At 45.5% G+C, this 17938-nt stretch overlaps 5 protein-coding genes across 9 annotated transcripts in view; 1 reads left to right on the forward strand and 4 right to left on the reverse strand.

The window, feature by feature from the left end:
- Positions 1-4185: 4185 nt before the first annotated feature.
- LOC133391725 (uncharacterized) lies at positions 4186-4589 on the reverse strand. The gene is made up of 2 exons (XM_061647694.1): positions 4386-4589; positions 4186-4323 (listed from the first exon to the last, which is right to left on the reverse strand). The coding sequence occupies exons 1-2, from the start codon at positions 4587-4589 to the stop codon at positions 4186-4188; spliced, it is 342 nt and encodes a 113-aa protein (XP_061503678.1).
- A 3307-nt stretch (positions 4590-7896) lies between these two features.
- LOC5667531 (uncharacterized) lies at positions 7897-9054 on the reverse strand. Its single transcript, XM_001689308.2, has 3 exons — positions 8845-9054; positions 8204-8773; positions 7897-8139 (listed from the first exon to the last, which is right to left on the reverse strand). The coding sequence occupies exons 1-3, from the start codon at positions 8983-8985 to the stop codon at positions 7990-7992; spliced, it is 861 nt and encodes a 286-aa protein (XP_001689360.2). The 5' UTR covers positions 8986-9054; the 3' UTR covers positions 7897-7989.
- Positions 9055-9668: 614 nt separating this feature from the next.
- The window catches only part of LOC5667527 (uncharacterized), a 123672-nt gene continuing 115402 nt past the window's right edge, over positions 9669-17938 (forward strand). The window contains exon 1 of the mRNA XM_001689307.2: positions 9669-9681. The gene's annotated coding sequence lies outside the window, so the exon portion shown is untranslated. The remainder of the gene's footprint in view (positions 9682-17938) is intronic.
- On the reverse strand, positions 10244-16471 carry LOC1281846 (protein scarlet). 5 transcript variants are annotated; one of them, XM_061644526.1, is made up of 7 exons: positions 16343-16471; positions 12771-13113; positions 11786-12690; positions 11148-11375; positions 10818-11059; positions 10577-10677; positions 10244-10507 (listed from the first exon to the last, which is right to left on the reverse strand). In XM_061644526.1, exons 2-7 carry the CDS (start codon positions 13069-13071, stop codon positions 10335-10337), a joined length of 1950 nt encoding a protein of 649 aa, XP_061500510.1. In that variant the 5' UTR covers positions 13072-13113; positions 16343-16471; the 3' UTR covers positions 10244-10334. The 5 variants fall into 5 exon arrangements, with proteins under 5 accessions (XP_061500510.1, XP_061500509.1, XP_061500508.1 ...); XM_061644525.1 differs by lacking the exon at positions 16343-16471 and adding an exon at positions 13746-16287 and having other exon boundaries at positions 12771-13108; XM_061644524.1 differs by lacking the exon at positions 16343-16471 and adding an exon at positions 13652-16287 and having other exon boundaries at positions 12771-13108.
- On the reverse strand, positions 16476-17645 carry LOC1281845 (uncharacterized). The gene has a single exon (XM_321811.6). The coding sequence runs from the start codon at positions 17643-17645 to the stop codon at positions 16476-16478; it is 1170 nt and encodes a 389-aa protein (XP_321811.5).

Raw genomic sequence — 17938 nt, forward strand, 5'->3', positions numbered from 1 at the left:
TCGCTCTACTCCACGTGCCAGCCAACAATTTAACACGAATATCAATACAGTTCAAGTATTTTTTGTTTAAAATAACAAGCGTTATTTTAATGTTACGGTGGATTTTTTATGTGTCTGGCAGCAGCCTGATAATAATATATTTGCTTTTCGGTTTGTTTTGAGTAAAAATGTGCATTTTCTTTTCTTCTTCTGGATATGTTTTCCGCACATAAACTAAGTAATGCGTCTTAAAGCCGCAACTGCAGTTGATGAGCAACGTAAATGGTGTATTAATTTGTTTAACCCTGCTTTCACATTGAACAAATTGGATTGCATTGCCATTCCGTTCAGAACCATCACCAAAGGCAGAGGCTCGTTTGTTCGACCTGTCATCAATCAACAACATCCTTTCGCTTATTCGTGGTGATTGGGAATCGGGAACTATAACGCGTGCTTCTTGTATTATCTCTCGTGTTGTCTCATGCGTACCAGACTAGTGATTTAACAATGTCATCTCCAGTAAAATTAGTAATGAAACAGTTGGAACCTACGTCTGATAATAAGAAGTCTATAAACCGTGTCAAAAGTGTGCAAAAACAGGAACTAGTCCGTTTGATGAAAGCCAACTTTCTCTTTATCGAGCGCAAACATGCAGTGGTTAGGGGTGAACTGAGCCGTACAGAAGTGTGGAGAATGATCACCACCCGCTTGAACAGCTTGGGACCACCGATGCATTCGACTGAAGTGTGGCAGAAAGTGAGTATTCTTGAGTTTTCGCGTTATTTTGCCCTTAAATCAAGTGTATGTGACGTTTCTGTTTCGTTCGTTTACAGCGATGGAACGATATGCGATCCACTACCAAGCAAAAGATGCACTTAATACAGAACTTTGTAGGGAAGAATGGTGAAGAGTGTCCTTACAGACTGACCTCGCTAGAGCGGCAAATCTGGAGCACGTTGTGTGCTAATCCGGCCAAGCAGATTCAAGTACTCGCAAACGATTCTGCCAGCAAGTCTGTTACATTTGACGGATGTTGTGGGTCATCGAACATTTGCTCCAATCCGTCTAAAAACGAGTATGACAAACTGAACTCTGTTACAAGCCTTAAGAATTCTTCAACCCATTCTCAGCTGAATAATGAAATATCAAACAAGTTAATTTCTATCGAAGGTCAGAAAAAATCCAAAAGTCCACGGATAACAGAGGTACAGTCTTCAAAGCTTTGCTCCTTTTTGGAAGCTTGTTTAGAAATAAACTATTTGAGGAATTCCGTTTGTTTTCTAATAAAATATGTTTTGCGCCTTTCCAGATAATCGACTCTTCTGCAGAGTGTAGATCATCGTTGGAAGACCTTCACAAATTGTTACGCCAAGTACAAGATCAGCAGGAACAAATATCTTTCTTGATACATCACTTTTAAAGCAAAGAGTAGCATCAACATTAACGATTATAAGACTAAATAAAGTACTGACTTACCCAATAATACTGCCACCTTAGTGGACAACGAACATTTAGTAGCTTCCTTAACTCCAGAATAAACTCCAACATATTCGCCAGAACTCAACCATATCCATTTCGCTTATATATATACAGTGAAACCCCTCATAACGAGTACCCCTTATAACGAATTTCTCGCATAACGACCAAACCTAAATGCTCTTTAGAGGATATGTGATGATATGTAACGATGATATGTGTAAGGGAGGTTAACACATTAACGCCCACTACCGGTCCAAAACTGACGAAGTCATACAAAAATCGAAAAAGGCTGGGACAGACCGTGGGCGCGTTCACTCCACGTCCAGATAACTCTGCTGAGCTAAGAGTTTTGCTGCGCTTATCGACAGGTGCAGTAAGTGAGGCAGTGTCTAATGATTAGTCCGTCATTCCATATCACTTTAAATGAAGTTGAAAGAGTACGATGGTTTGAAATGTTTGCGGGCCGGATTTAATTTTGCGACGGGCCACATTTGCCCCGCGGATCGGACTTTGCCAACCGCTGCTCTATACAGATTTTAGGGACCATTATGAACTGAACTTTCCTAGCTAATCTGTTTAGCTGTCATTTGCAGTGCACATTTCGCATGGATTTGATTTGAGTTGCTCCACTCCTTGATACTACGAGTATCATTCGCCATTTTTTGCCCCGATATGGCCACGCGTGGCATACGTGCTTACATGCAGCAAAAACACACACACTATCGCTTCATTTAGCCGATTTCATGCTGAATCATGGTGGGTTTTAAATTTTTGCACAGATTTGTCCGAAACACCTAATGTGAAACGGGTTGTGAAAAAAAAATCCATGCAACACTGAACCTGTCACGGCTCATGGAATGAGCGGTTCGGAGAACCTATATTCAATTAAAAATAAACCACAATGCGCTTGGGGTTCACTCTGGACCGCTTGATCTGTAAGCTTTTAGTTTTGTTTTGTTTTAGTGTGGTTCAAAGCAGTAAAGCCGCCTTTTACTGCTATTATCTACAATCGAGCGGAATGATTTATTGAATACTTTTTGGAAATCAGAGCAAAAGAATGCTAGCTCGCAAAAGCAGCTAGCTAAAAATGAAAGTGAGATAATGGTATTGCATTTACTTTGTATGCAGTGTAGTACGAGATTTGTTTGTCTTTTTTTCTCGGACAGGCGCAAACCATGCGTATTGAGACTTGAAGTGCAGCTGGTGGCAGCACGTCGAAGTAAGATGAACATATCCAGCGATCGTGTGTAGAAGATTGGTGTGTTAAATTTTTTAAACCTACTTTCACAATGAACAAAAATCCATTGCTTTCTTGCCTTGATTTACCATTCCGTTCAGAATCTTTGCCAACGGCAGAAGAGGAGGATCGTTTCTTCGCGCTGCCTTCCATACGGTTTGCACAACAACCCTTCGCTTAGTCGACGTAGGTGGAAATTGGGAATTGTATTGTCTCTCGTGTGCTCAGGCTTATCAGATTAGTGCTTTAACAATGTCATCTCCGGTGAACTTAGTAATGAAACAGTTGGCACCTACGTCTGATAACGAGAGGTCTAGGCAGCGTGTTAACAGTGTACAGAAACAGGAGCTGGTACGATTGATGAAAGCCAACTTTCTCTTTATCGAGCGCAAACATGCTGTGGTTAGGGGTGAACTGAGCCGTACAGAAGTGTGGAGAATGATCACCACCCGCTTGAACAGCTTGGGACCACCGATGCATTCGACTGAAGTGTGGCAGAAAGTGAGTATCTTATTTTGCCCTTAAATCAAGTGTATGTGATGTTTCTGTGCCGTTCATTTACAGCGATGGAACGATATGCGATCCACTACCAAGCAAAAGATGCACAAGATACAGTGCTTTGTTGGGGAAAATGGCGAAGAATTGTGTCCTTACAGACTGACCTCGCTAGAGCGGCAAATCTGGAGCACGTTGTGTGCTAATCCGGCCAAGCAGATTCAAGTACTCGCAAACGATTCTGCCAGCAAGTCTGCTACATTTGACGGAAGTTGCCGGTTATTGAACATTTGCTCTAATCCGTCTAAAAACGAGTATGACAAACTGAACTCTGCTACAAGTCTCCAGAATTCCTCCGCCCACTCTCAGCTGAATAATGACATGTTAAGCAAGTTGGCTTTTATCGAAGATGGGAAAAAATCCAATAGCCCACAGACAACAGAGGTATAGTCTTCAAAGCTTTGCTTCTTTTTCGAAGCTTGGTTGGAAATAAGCTATTTGAGAAAACCTGGTTTCTAATAAGTCACATTTTATGCTTTTCCAGATAATCGACTCTTCTGCAGAGTGTAGATCATCGTTGGAAGATCTTTACAAATTGTTACGCCAAGTACAAGATCAACAGGAACAGATATCTTACTTGGTGCATCACTTTTAAAGAGTAACACCAACATTGTTATTATACCATTATTCAAATAAAGTACTGACACCTTAGTCCATTTCCAGTCCAACGCCGAACATTTATTACTTCCCGCGACTCCAGAATAAACTTCAAGATATTCACCAGCAGTCAGCCTCAAATTCCTTCAGCTTATTTATAGTCTGTTTTGAACTTGATGATGTTTGAAGCTATATGTCACCACGAACAGCATTATAAACCATGTTACTGCCACTGCAGACACAGTACCACACAGGGGGATCCTCATAAAAACGTGATCCGTTCATCTCTAGAGGCTACTTGGCTAAACTTAACCTAAAAAAATGCCTGATTACGTCGTCTACTTGATACTATCCTTCTGACAGGATTTTTGACGCAGCATGGCTAAAATCTGTTCGTTCCTTACAATGATCGACTCCAGCACACGTTTGCATCGCAGGTATACTTGCTGATGAATGCATCCGGAAATGGGTAAACGCTAAAAGAATTAGAATAACATTAAATAGATTCAATTCTACCATTAGCCCTGTTGGGACGAACCTGTTCTCCGTGGTCCAACTCCTGCTTAGCACTCGCCTCGGACGAGCTTGCTATCTCTCCCGGCCAAATGTCGATGTTGTTTGAGCAGATGTACTCACTGATGTAGCTAAATGTGGTCAACGGTGTACTTTCCGATCCACCCGATTTGCACAGATCACGCAGGATCGCCTTCTCGTGATCGTCGTTCAGCAGCTGAATGTCCATGGAGGGTTTGCTGTAGCTAGTAGCGTTTGAGAAACTACTCGTAGGCCACTCATCCTCATGGAGCAGTTGATACTGTTCTTGTGTGTCTTGTGTCGAATCCATTCGAGAACTTTGCACTGGCTTCAACGCACTCACTGACGACGATCCAACGCCGTACGAGGCGTAGTTCATCGCAGTACCAGAATCTTTGCCACTATGCCAGCTCATTGGTAGAACACAACCGTGAACCTCGTCCAATCGCTGCCCGGGTACGACTAACCGACGAAATTAAATCAATTTCAGTGTGTCAGCTCGAAGATTAAGTCCCCGAAGAACATTCGGTTCGTCCTACGTCACCGGTGTCATCCGCTCTTCCGATACGCATGGCTTAAGTGATAACACAAGACTCCGATAATGGCCGATGCTGCACAGCCAGTAGCAAGCACTCTTGTGACTTGGTTGTCCTCATTCGCGTTCGCCTGATCCGGATGGCAATCAGTGCCGGATCGTTACAATCCATCTAGCCAGGATGTCTCATTGCGTGATGTTTTCCCTTCTGCAAGCGCAGTTTTTTTTAGCCATCGCGCCCCTATGATAACGGCTACTATCGAAACCAGTGAACCGATCGATTCCCTGTCGCGTAAGCAGGCGTATCTATCAAACCACAACGGATCGTGAGTTTCATGCAGAGTCATCTTGCAGCAAACTGCATCAACAGCATTGCAGATTTATTGCACAAGCTCTTGCAGAACGAAACGTACGCTTAATTAACTTGCTAATCGGATCGTTTGCTAGCTGTATGCGATGTAACGCCCTATAACTTTTGTTATGTCGTATGGCGCCAATTATGCGTTGTGCGAAACTATTTATAAGCTATAATAGTATTACGATAAGAATGAGGCGGTACGTGTCGTCCCGTGGTACAATCGTCAACTCGAACGACTCAACAACATGCCTGTCATGGGTAAAGCCTAGAATGGACGGTCCCACCCGTAGCAAGGATTGACTATCCGGCTGCATGGTAATGCATTAAGTCTCGAAAGCCTGTATAGGCCGGCAAGTTCACGTAGGGACGTTACGCCAAATAGAGGAAGAAGAAGGAGAAATATTACTGTATAACAAACCACATTAAATTCGAAAGTATAGGGTTACTTACTGATGTGTCGCAAGGTTTTTTTTTAAGAAATAAGCCAAGCCTTCGTCGTTTGTTCCGTTTTTCGGTCTAAATGGCAGATGTGTTCTAGCTATCTCCATCCCAAATTGGGCCTACTATGCTCCTTGTATCTTTGTGGACGACTTCACAGGTGTGGCGTCGCGATCCATGTGAGCAACATGGCCAACACAGCGGTGCCTATGGTAACGAATGACCTTTTTTCATTATTCAATGTGAACTAGGATGGCAATGAGTTTGTTTACCATCCCTCAAAGTCTATATAATACAGAGGTCGAGTCGTCCAGAACATTTGATCAAAAAGCGTGGGAAAGTTTTGACAGCTGGATGAAAAAGCTTCAATAGTTTCATCGTAGCATACATTGAGGTTTTAGTTGTTGTGCATGCAGTGGTCTGAAAGCATTTTCGGCCATTTTTACATCGTCTGTTTGTAATATTGTACTTTAAAAAGTTGACGAATATCAAGAAAAGATAGAAATATAGTGAAATTATCAATTACAACAAGATCAGTGCCCGAAATTACGACGAAATCTTGTGCAGCTCAAGAGGGTCAAAGCTAAGAGGCGAGATTTCTGATTGTGGTCATTTTTAAGTGATGAATTACTGAAAAAACTACTTCATGCCACGTTCATGAGAAAGAAATGTATAGTTAAACTAAGTTTTGTGCAAAAAATGCACAATTAGCCCTAAAAAGTGTATGGTTATTTGGAATCGTTTGTGAACGCTTTTTCATCTAACTGTCAAAAATAAGCTTTCAAAATGGTGGACCAAAATTGAGCTATGCATCGACCTCTGTATTATATGGACTTTGACCATCCCTTATAAAATTAGCGATGTTTTCGGTTCATGGCTTGATTGACAGTTTCATAATTTATTTCACTGCACCAGCCCATTTATAGCCACGAAAAAGCGGACGAAAATAACTTCCATCCTCATTCGAACCAGTCTGCCAGCTGGAATGGCCCCGCCACCGGACACGATTGACACGGTTCGAATCCCTGTCAAATCCTTTCGCGGTTAGCTAACCTCGTTCCGCACGGTGAGACATATGAGAGAGAATTGGCCGGATGTTTCGATTACATTTGCCCGGTTTTTGATACGACGCGAAACGGGTGACGTTCTGTTTTTTTTGTGATTGTAGGAAGTGTTTACAGCCAAACTTAACGCGATGACCATTTCTTACAAGTCAAAGATAATCGTCTGAATGTACCTGCAGTTAAAAAACACACACTTTTCAGAAAAAAAATGAACCATAATAAACTGCTAATGGTGCCACAGCCTATCGAACCTATTGTGAGCGTGTGCATCCTTACTCTACCTCAACATGCGCCCAATTTCTTCTGCTGCAGCATCGATTGCTTCATCCGTTGTGTTGACTATATATTCAATAATAAAAAAAAACATGCTCCAAACAAACGTGATTAACTAAAGCGGCAGCCGACACTTCAAAGACGCCACAGCTCTAGCCGACACTCTATTTGTGACCTGAAATTGTTTTACAACGAAAACAAACACTCTATCACTCCAAATCACTTATCGCTGGTTTGTCAGCGTCCGTCGAGATTTTAATTAAAAACTACACGATCACAGCTCCTCCAGTCCTTCATCGTTCAGCCACAAAACCGGCCTCACTATCAAGTACCGAAAACGAACAAAACGAATGTGCCGACGGCGGTACAACTAGTTAGCAATTATCAGCAGCGGCGCAGTGAATGGCGGTAGCGATGTGACAATTATTAAATTACAACCGATTAGTGGCGGACACTTTTGTCCCCCCCCTCAACTAAACGGAAGCCTTTTTTCGGCCTACTTTTCTGGTCGTTTTGTAGTATTTGATCTAGTGCGTTGGCAGTTGACCACCACATGAGTGTACTTACTTACCTGTAGATGTACATAACCCAATTCGCTTGCAGTATAACAGTTAGGCGGCGTGCTGGCACCAATCGAACAAGATATCAGACTCGAACAAAGGAAAAAGAGTTATATGGAGATGTATCGTCCGACATTTCGAACAAATAAGAGAAACGTCGTCTTGAACCTGTCAAATTCCATACATTTTTCATGTTCGATGTCATGTTCCATTGGTGGTAGAGGCTCACAAACTGTTATACTAATGTAAGGGCCATGCAATTTAAAACTGATCAAACTGCTGATGTATACGTTTTACTGTTTGTTATATATTTTAACTTTAGACACTCTTTACAATCATAGTTTACTATTGTTAAGGAACTCTTCATGTACTGTTTTCCATCACACACGGTTCTCCTGCTCATTGCCTGCAGGTTGCCTTAGCAAGGCCAGAATTTCTTCGTTTTGTTTCAGCACCAGATCGAACAGTTTGTTCAGCTCTCGCAACACCTTGCTGCCGGGCACGAGATCAGTCGATCCACTCGGGATTAGCTGAAGAGGAGAGAAACCAAACGATCACTTGCTGAAGCGGGATGTTTGACTTGTAAATGATTACCTTTGACTGCTCCTCGGAAGCAGAGCCCGTAGATGGCCACTGAGTCGTTGATTCCAAGCTTCTGAGGTGCGTTACGTTGCTGCTAGTGGATGCTCCTGAATATCCCGCATAGTCCATTTCCATCGGCTGTGCCGGTGGTCCGAAGCTTTGATCCGGCTGGCTAGTGCTGGAAGTAGGATAGAAAGGGGCCGTTCGATTCGTGTCCTCCATCACGCCGCCCTCCCTGCCCATGGAAGCGAACGACGCGGAGCTCCACCCGGTGGCACCAGTGTCGTGCACGGTCGTCCCCACCTGATTCCATCCCATGTCGAAGCTCTGCTCGGCCGACAGCTGGGACGAGCAGGAGGACACACTGTCACCGACCGACGGTCCGGCACACTTTTGCTGCTTCTCGCGCCACAGCTTCATGTTCAGATCCTTCATGTACTCCTCCGGCTTCACACTGAACGTGTCCCAGATGAGCCGCTCCACCAGGTTCAGCTTGTACGGGCAGTCCTCACCGTGCTCGCGCACGTAGTTCTGAATTTTGGCCATCTTGCTCTTCGTAGCCGATCGCATATCATTCCAACGCTGTTAATTTGAACGCCGTTTTGTGTTAGTTTTGCATACAAACTTTTGTTTTTTAAATCGATCACACTCACTCGTTGCCACGCTTCGGCCGACTGGACCGGTGGCCCCAAACTGTTCAGCCGGCCGGTAATCACCTTCCAAACGTCGGCCCGACTCTTCTCACTGCGCGCAACGGCATGCTTGCCGCGGATGAACAGAAAGTTCGCCTTCATTAACCGCACCAGCTCCAGCTTTTGCACGTTCTTGATGCGCTTCTTCCGGTAGTCGGCACAGGCACTCGACCCGCCGGTACTGTTTACCGTCGGATCCATCGGTGACAACATAAGCGACCTATATGGGCACTCACTCTTTCCGCGCACTACGCCGAACGGTTCTTCGCTTGTGTTGCCGCGCAAGTCAACCGTCAACGGTGGTCAACGATAACGGAGGATCAGACACGAGTCGACGCCGGGATGGATTGTTCGTTCATCGACGGTCCGGCAAAGAATGAATGGACAGTGGCGAGTGGTGACTGATTGTGTTTTACAAATTTTGGTTCACCAATCGAGTGTCTTCTGGTACTCGCTGTTGCTACTGGTTGCGCTGGTCAAGCATTGCAGTGATAAGAAGGGAACTCTTTTTTGCCAGCGCCAGACTTTGTGGCGATTCCGTGCAGAAAGAGTAAGACAAGGAGAAAAAAGAATAGCATACTTATCAGCGAGTTATCAGCAAACGACTCATTGGTTAGCGGGTTTGAATGTTTGCAAAATAAAATGTCTACCCTCTTGTAGTGGGTACATTATCTCACTGCTAATTACCGATCCAGAAGAGGCGTGTCGATGAGTACCGTCAATCATGAAATAATGTGCTCGACAGGAATGCGTTTTAAGTTTTAAATTAGTGATGAATATTTAAGTGAAAGTTGAAAGAAAAAAACAATATACAGTATTCCACGATTTATTGGTTGGTTCCCTCATGATTTAGTAATCGTTTCCAATATATTTTTGGATCGTTCCCATTGGTTTCCCATCAATACAATTGATCCAAAAAAAATCCGAGATTCGCCCAATAAACCGTTCGAACGAGCCAAAAAACTATGGAAAGCAACCAAAACAGCTTGGAAAACCCTGTAAATACAATCAAATTCCATCTCTTTATCGTTCTAACTTTTTAGCTTTGTAACAGCTCGTTAAGTGATGAAAATTGAAATTGCCTGCTGGGTGCATGCCTCACACAAAACTAGACAACGCCAGAAGGTATGCAATATTCAACGAGATCGTAATGTCTACATTTAGGCGCAATTTTGAATTAAAAAAAAAACGTTACACGGCGTAGCTTCATGTTTCGTTGGGTTCGTTATCTCCTCCAGTTCTTCGTCTTCTTTTTCGGCTTCACGGTCTATACGACACTCGGTAATGACTGGCTCATCCTTTCCAATTAATTCACGCACTTACCATATCATGCAGGAGCGAAACAGTAACATTTTCAGTGTTTTTTTTTCGGCTAGACTTTATTGGAACCACAGTTAACGTTAGTTTTTTTTAATACAAATAGAACATAAAACTGTATAGCTATGCATCGTTTAATTGCGGGACACTCGCCTTGCCAAGCACAGCATTGCCATCAGATGATAAATAAAGTACTGTCCCACCAGCACCACCAGATCCGTCCTCAGATGCTGCCTGCTGAACGAGTACTGATCCAGCACTTGCTCGCCGTTGTGCAGACACACGCTCGGAATGATGTTGGAGCATTCTGTGTGCGAGAATGGGAAGAACACACATTAATCATTAAACTCTTCTTCTAGGGGCTGGCGATGCTTACCGATACTCTTCACACCATCCCATTGGGCGATCGAGATGGCCTCGCTGGCGAACATCATCCAGGAAATGAACGGCATCCATTGCAAATATGTAGGCATAGACCTGTGGAGCAACGAAAAAAAAAAAACCGGTAAAAATTGGAAAATTGTTCATTAGCAGCATGGTGACATCAAATTTTAATTATATGTCTGGTCGCGGTTCAGACGCTTCGTTTCCTTCGCATCGAAGCGAACCGTACGTACCAGATTTTGATAAAAATCCCCGACGTGATCATTAGAATGTAATCGAACGGCACCAAGTACGACATGGCGGAGGCGACCGTCGGAAAGAGGACGGAGAAGAAGCACCCGCAGGCGATCGACACGTTCATCACCAGCACGGAAACGACTACGGTGACCAGCAGGCCGAGCAGCGTCGGTCTAAGATTAGCTAGGAAGTACACGATCAGGATGAATGCGCACGTCTCTAGCAGAACGAACGGTGTCTGGGAAGTAATGAAATGGGCAGACCAAACCGAAAACAATTGTTAGCATTCGTAATAGGAAGTAGCAAATTGCAGCCGTTACCCTTACCATCGACATAATGGTGGAGATGTAGAACTGGGCCGTGCTGTAGAGATTCGCCTTCTTCTCGCGCTGAAACAGTGGGAAACGCTCGGGAAACAGCGACAGGGCGGCATACATCGGCAGGAACGTGTTTTCCGAGACGATCAGAAATATGACACCCTGCATGGCCTGGACGCCTCGCTGCGATAACTCGATCGCGTCGGAAAAGCAGAGTCCAACTAGCACCGCGATAGCCTGCGAACAGAGAGAAAGAACCACCACCAAACCATGCGTGAATCACTCCATCTCTCAATCTTTGTACTAGCTCTGTGTGTGAGGAATATTAATTCGACTGCTGACAAGGGCACCCCACACACGCACTCAAAAACAAGACCAAAAAAACAAACCTCCTGCTACAAAAGAACTCAAAAGTGATAATTCAGGTCAGGCAGTCAAAATAATTACAAAAAGATGGAAAAAATAACAAACATTCCCAATCGAAACAGTAGTTCAGGCCCCTTGACACCGCGCGCCTTATCACACCACTGAGTGAAAAGCGCCCGCTTAATCATCGCACAGAAGGTGCGATGCTTCTATCAATCATAGTGACCACAGGCGAACAACTAATACCCCCACACAACAGTCAGCCCCAAGTCGACACTTACGATTCGCTGCACGATCTTAAAATACTGCAAGTTTGGATTCCGGTGTGATTGGAGCACGTGCCGGTACATCAGCCAGTAGAGCGTGTAGAACCAGCAGCGGTCGCGGCTCTCGGTAAGTCGCCTTCGAAATGCCTCATCCCCTCCACTGTCCACGGTCGTGCGGTACAGCTCCACGCTGATCAGTGCCTCCTGGCGGCGGGCCGCCTCACTGGCACTGTAGTTGTTGCAGATCGTTTTCGGCCCGATCGCGCCCGTCGTAAACTGGTTGCCCTTCCTGGTGGTGGTCGTCGTACTCGACAGCACCTTGAGCAGAAAGTCGGCCGTGTTGTAGCCGGCCTCGCACTCCAAACCCTGCAACCGCAGGAACTGGACCGCCTCGGAGGGTGCGCCGATGAACCCGGTCCGCCCACCGGTCAGCAGTATGAGGCTGTCGAACTCGTACAGCAGCTTCTCCGCCGGCTGGTGGATGCTGCACAGGACGGTCGTGCCGGTGCGGGTCAGCGATTTCATCATCTCGACCAGCTGGCGCGCACTGTACGAGTCTAGCCCGGTCGTCGGCTCGTCGCAGAACAGGAACTTTGGCTTGGACAGCAGCTCCACCGCAAAGGCGAGCCGCTTCTTCTCGCCGCCGGACAGCGTCTTGCCGATGCCGGTGGCGTCCGCGATCTTCGTGTTGGCGCACCGCTCCAGCCCCGTGCGGGAAAGTATGTTCGTGATCATGGCGCGCTTCCGCTCGGCCGTCACGCTCTTGCCGAGCTTCAGGTTAGCCATCAGCTGCAGATGCTCCTGCACGGTGATCGAGTCCGGCAGCAGCTCGTCCTGATAGATGTATCCGCTGATGTTGTACATGTACGGTCCGATCGGGCATCCGTTGACGCGAATGTCGCCGGCAATTGTCATTTTGTCTAAAACAAAACAAGCCCCAAAAATCCTTCATTATTGCGGTGGACAATTAAACCCCCCCCCCCCCCCCATCCCCTCTTACCGCTCATCCTGTACGCTAGGGCGGACATGAGCGTGGTCTTGCCGGCCCCGCTCGGTCCCATGAGGGCCACCAGCGTGCCCGGCTGCAAGGTGCCACTTATGTCGTTCAGTACCGGATGCTGCTCCCCAGCCCCGGGCTTGCTGCGGATGGGCGTGATGGTCAAATTCTGCCAGATTAGGGTAACATCGTCGTCGGCGGCGGCGGCAACTTCGTGCTGAGCTACGGTTACGCCTGGCATACCGTCGAGGTTATCAACAGTGCAGCACACGGCGGTCGAGACGACCGCTTCCCGCGCAGACATTACACTCGGGGGATGATGATTTCTCGCGTGCCAAAAACTGAGCTGAAAGCAAAAATAAACAACACACTTATCAATGCGAAAAGCATTCGGCGAGACCGCACCATGTCTGCGTCGTCGGGATGTAAACTGTCTGGGGCCACTGGCCTGCATTTTGGAAAGGTCGACTAAGCACCGAAAGGCAGCAGCAACAAAAAAGAGGCTGATTTCATCATTCATTTCATTTCATCAATGAACAATTCGCAGTAAAACTCCCGCCTCGTAACGAAACAAATTAAATATTGAGCAGGGCAGGGAGACAGACATTTTTAATGCTGTCTGCCCGTTGCCGTTAATCTGTTTGTCGCGTTGTGTAATCAAATGTGCGCACACGAAACTAAAAAAAAAAAAGGATAAGGGAAAGATTTGGCATAAAAACGCTCACAAATGTTTAACTAATTTGCAATCCCTCTACTAAAAGTTTGTTCTTAAGGATAAGGGACGTTCTCCACATTTTTGATCCTTCATATGTCACTACCATCGTTGTCGTGGTAACCTATACATGCTATACATCGTGCTTCGATTGTTTTTTTTTTTGTAATACCTGTAATTACAGCATCAATTACAATCCATCCAATACGCTATTTATCGCACTCAATTCTTCGTTCTCTTTACCACCTGAGGACGATTTTGCTTACATTAACTGGGCTATTAAAAACTAATCCCGTTCATTGAACCTTGAAAAGCAGTCACAACACACACTCAAACGATCGCCACAGAGCCAACAGACAGCTTAGATGCGTAACAGAAACATCGTCCATTTTTCCGTTGTATGAGTAACACAAACAAACAAATTCACTTCAGACGAATTCGTCCGCAATAGAGCGAAGCTTCGTCGTTCACACACGTTCACAAACAAAAAAATGTTGCGTTTAAATAGGAAAACAAAAGTTTCGGCAAAACTACAACGACAGGAGACCGGGCTGTGTGCGCTGTTCGGGCCCACCGGTCTGGTTGGATGTTGGTCACAGACTACTAGCCCGCTCCACACAGGACTACTGAACATCCTGCTAATCGAGAGTGAGAAAAGGAAAGAGAAGGAGAGAAAGAGAGAGAGAGAGAGAGATCGTTGGATCGTGTACCGGGCTTATCAGGCGAGCAGCCCAAAATGTCCATTTTATGTTAACTTTTTCGATTGATTCCAAGGCAACGTAGAAGAAGGCCCAGCAGCTCGATCGGCTTCTCCGAGTGCCTCCCGCCGGTATCATGGAATTTGTACTGGGGTCGCGTTTTTATGTACCGTTGATTATGTGGCAATTATTCTGTAGACTCGCCGGCGAGGACCGCTTTTTTAGCCGTGTTTTATAAATCATCCTTCTGTAGGTAAGATTATGCATCGATAATTCCGTACGGAGAGCACTTTTTCCCCCCCATTGCTCGGGTGCACACTGATTAGAGCGTTGGTAGTAATCGGCTGATTTTTGGGAAGTGCTTACAGTGTCACACATTGGGAGCGGATTTTGGTAGGAGGTTTTGTTGAAACCTCTGCTTGCATTGTTTATTTGGGAATGTTTTATTTTTCTTCCGATTGTCCATCATTATCAAGGAAATGTATTAGTAAATAAAGAAGACATTCCCGCTGAGCCGCTCTGTCTGAAAATGTTTCAAAAAATCGTTAGAATTCTTCTAATATCTAGAACATACTTGCACAATCGATCAACGACGGTGGCTCGCTCGACTACGGGGCCGTTCCTTGCTCTTTATAGTTGAAATACTTTGCCAAGGACTCGTTACTCACATCATTATTTAGCTCTAATCATTTTCCGTAAATTAAACCGCTGCCCGAAGAAAGATTTAAAGAGTCGAATTGGACCAATCGGGCCAAAATCGCTGTGAAAAAAAAACATCTGCAAGGAAGTTTCGTCTACAGCGCGCTTCTTGGAAAAATAAAATTAAATTAAATACGGTTTAAAAAAAAGCAACCAAAAAGATTGCAAACGTAACGTCGGGCTAAGACAGCCAAAGGGAATATACAGCACAACAACAGCAAAAAAACAACGACTAATGACGCCAACCACAGAGTAGTTAAAGCCAGATGAAATGAGCTTCTTAGACATAGCAAAATAACAACCACAAAAAAAGAAAGAAAGAATCAATCACGACATGTTGTTTATGCGAACATCGTTGCCTTCCTTTTTTTCCTTCATTTGAGTGGGGTTTTTTTGCCACTGCTTAGTTTTATTAGCTTTTTAGAAATGCAATAAAACCACAACCTACACCCAGCTTTTTAGCTTAGCCGAAAACACAGAGGCCTGACCAGGAACGCGTGCTCCTATGGCCGGGGTCCCGTCTTATCGCTTGGCTTTCGGTCTGTGTGCCGGACGCGCGACAGGGCGCGCTTGTTCAAGTAGGCACACGTTGATAAGGGACGACCCATCGAGTTAGGAAATAAAACATTAATTAATCATATACCCTCCAGTCGCGTGCCACCCGTTGTATATATGCGACAAAATTCATTAATTTGGGACAGCGTCTTACTGCGGCCGGTTTGAGCGCTTTGGCCCTAAATACGATCTGCGTCTGATCTGCAAGGTCCACGCTCTTTACCTAATCTTTTGCTGCTTACGATTTTCGGGTGTAATTTTTGACTTTGACGCGCTTTAGCGCTGATCAACCTGCGAATCCGACGTAAAATAATCAATCGAACGCAAACAGAAGCTTCTTTTGCGCATTCGTCAGATGACGCCGCGCTTTGCGACAAAACTTTGGGCCATTGTATGGAGCCTGCTGGGTGGTGGCCTTTCTTCCGCAATCAAGCAACACCGACAACCAAATGCCACTGGAACCTACACGATCTGTGCTCTTGCGCCGACTGACGGCGAATGACTCCACATGATCGATCGGTCGTGGTGCTCTCCTGCTTATCATTGGCATAAGCATTGCAAAGGTTTTAGTTTTATTTTGCTGATATTTAGCTAATCACTTTGCTCAGTGATGGAGAACGGAAATGGGTCAAGTGGAGCGAACAATCTTGCGTGCCTTTTTGTTAATGCCGCAGTACCTGCTAGAACGTTGCGTTGCTGCGGTCGTTTTGTATTGTTTTTTAAACCATGGCTTTTTGTGTACTCGTTTGACATAAACTGTGTGCCACGAAGGAGCAGAAGTATATAAGAGATTATTGTTACGATGCCAAAAGTAGCCCATTTGAACCAGCAAACGTACAGCGGCAATAGTAGATGTATCTTCAAGTAAATAGAACAAGGTCAGCAGTCAATATTTACTTCAGTTTACTTACCTAGCGGCTGGTGCCAACTGCTCCATTGCTCACGGACACCGCAGCACATTTGTCATCATGCAACTAGGTGCAAATAGAATGTTTTTTCTTAACTTTTGCATTAAATGGTCTATTTTCATCGCCCAACAACAATTTACTGCTTCCTTATCTTCGACATACCAGGCACTCGATACAGGAACTCTCCATCGTCGTCGTAAAAACAATCATCCAACTGGTACGTGGCCCCCTCCTTGTACAGCTTCTTGGGAATCTTTATAAACTCTTTAATATCTTCCCGCTTTGCATCGGTCGCATCGTACGCCGAGTCGGCGTACTGGACGGTGTCATACTTCCTGTGAATGTTTGCCAACCTATCCACAATACCTGTGCCCAATTCCAGCGATGCACTATCATCCGCAGGCTTGTCGGCGTGTGCGAGCGTTAAACGTTCCCGTCTTTTGATTTCTGCCAGCGTTACGTGCTGTGTGTTGTGTACGTCTCCCAGCAGAAACGTGTCCTGTTTGGGAGCGTGGTGAGATAGCTGTGGTTGCCCGTCTTCCTCCGACTGGTCGCTTTCCTCCCCCAACAGTGTCTGCTGGGATTCGTTGTGGTTCTCCTTCGATTGATATTTTTTACAGCTCGTTACAATGGCACTGAATTCGCCCTCCGGCAAGGGTCTAATCTCGTACAGGGGTTTCGACTCCAGCTTCGGTCGCAGGTGGGCCACCTCGTCGATATTACGCTGCATGAACTTTTGCAAATGCTGTGCAAAGCCAGGATCAATGTTCTTAATGCGACCACTGCGGAACATTTGCCAGTTTTCCTTCACCGCCGTATCGTGCCGCTCCATCCGTTTGCTGTCCTTCGGCTGCCATTTGGTTTTCACGATCTTCGCTATGGTGTACCGGTCCGCCGGGAAGCTTTCCGTCAGCTTGTCAATGTTCCACTCCTCCGGATCGAAGCTGTGCAGGTAGCGGATCTGCTCCTTTTCGGACCAGGTCAGGAAGTTGAGCTGCTTGGTTTTGAAATACTTATTTCCGACGATCCACGTCTGCAACCGGTCGCGATACTGTGCCTGCTCGGCCTCAAACTGTTTGTGACTCTTGTGCACCTGGTGGAAATCTGCCTCACTGTCGTCCAAGCTCTCGTACTCTGCTGCTTTTGCGTCGTCCGGCAGCAGTGCTGCGCGACGATCGATACCTGGATTACGGGCCTTTCTCGCGTAATAACGACACAGCGTCTTTTGTTTGTTGTACGCCAATCGAAACATATTGCGCAACATGTTACTGATGAGTGTGTTGAACACAATTGCATGAGAAAACATGCAAATAAATTTCGCTACCGCACTGTTTTTGTTGTGAAGAAGATCCGGGCCAGTACAGAAAACCACCTCCAGTGACAGGTTGACAGTTTGCAAACTACAGTGGGGAAGGTTGTGTCATAAGCAGCAGTCGCGTTGTCAATAATGTCTGAAGCATTTGTCTAGAAAAGCATTTCATTTCCGTTTTCATTTGATTCTGCTTATTTATCCTTGCAATACCAATATTTCTCTGTTACTGCCTTTTCAGCGATTTATCATGACACTGCGCACCTTTTCTGTTGCTAATGTAGTGAAAT

This window comes from Anopheles gambiae, chromosome 2 (genome assembly GCF_943734735.2).
Source record: "Anopheles gambiae chromosome 2, idAnoGambNW_F1_1, whole genome shotgun sequence".
Lineage (NCBI taxonomy): Eukaryota > Metazoa > Arthropoda > Insecta > Diptera > Culicidae > Anopheles > Anopheles gambiae.

What these genes read in the sequence shown, in the direction of transcription:
- LOC133391725 (XM_061647694.1), bottom strand. Translation starts at nt 4,589, where the DNA reads ATGGACATTCAGCTGCTGAACGACGATCACGAGAAGGCGATCCTGCGT. An exon ending in AGTTGGACCACGGAGAACAG is followed by an intron (nt 4,324 to 4,385) that starts GTTCGTCCCAAC and finishes TAATTCTTTTAG; the next exon opens with CGTTTACCCATTTCCGGATG.
- LOC5667531 (XM_001689308.2), bottom strand. Translation starts at nt 8,985, where the DNA reads ATGAAGGCGAACTTTCTGTTCATCCGCGGCAAGCATGCCGTTGCGCGC. An exon ending in CGGCCGAAGCGTGGCAACGA is followed by an intron (nt 8,774 to 8,844) that starts GTGAGTGTGATC and finishes TCAAATTAACAG; the next exon opens with CGTTGGAATGATATGCGATC. An exon ending in CTTCCGAGGAGCAGTCAAAG is followed by an intron (nt 8,140 to 8,203) that starts GTAATCATTTAC and finishes TCTCCTCTTCAG; the next exon opens with CTAATCCCGAGTGGATCGAC.
- LOC1281846 (XM_061644526.1), bottom strand. Translation starts at nt 13,071, where the DNA reads ATGTCTGCGCGGGAAGCGGTCGTCTCGACCGCCGTGTGCTGCACTGTT. An exon ending in TCTCCACCATTATGTCGATG is followed by an intron (nt 11,060 to 11,147) that starts GTAAGGGTAACG and finishes ATTACTTCCCAG; the next exon opens with ACACCGTTCGTTCTGCTAGA. An exon ending in GGATGGTGTGAAGAGTATCG is followed by an intron (nt 10,508 to 10,576) that starts GTAAGCATCGCC and finishes TCTCGCACACAG; the next exon opens with AATGCTCCAACATCATTCCG.
- LOC1281845 (XM_321811.6), bottom strand. Translation starts at nt 17,645, where the DNA reads ATGTTTTCTCATGCAATTGTGTTCAACACACTCATCAGTAACATGTTG.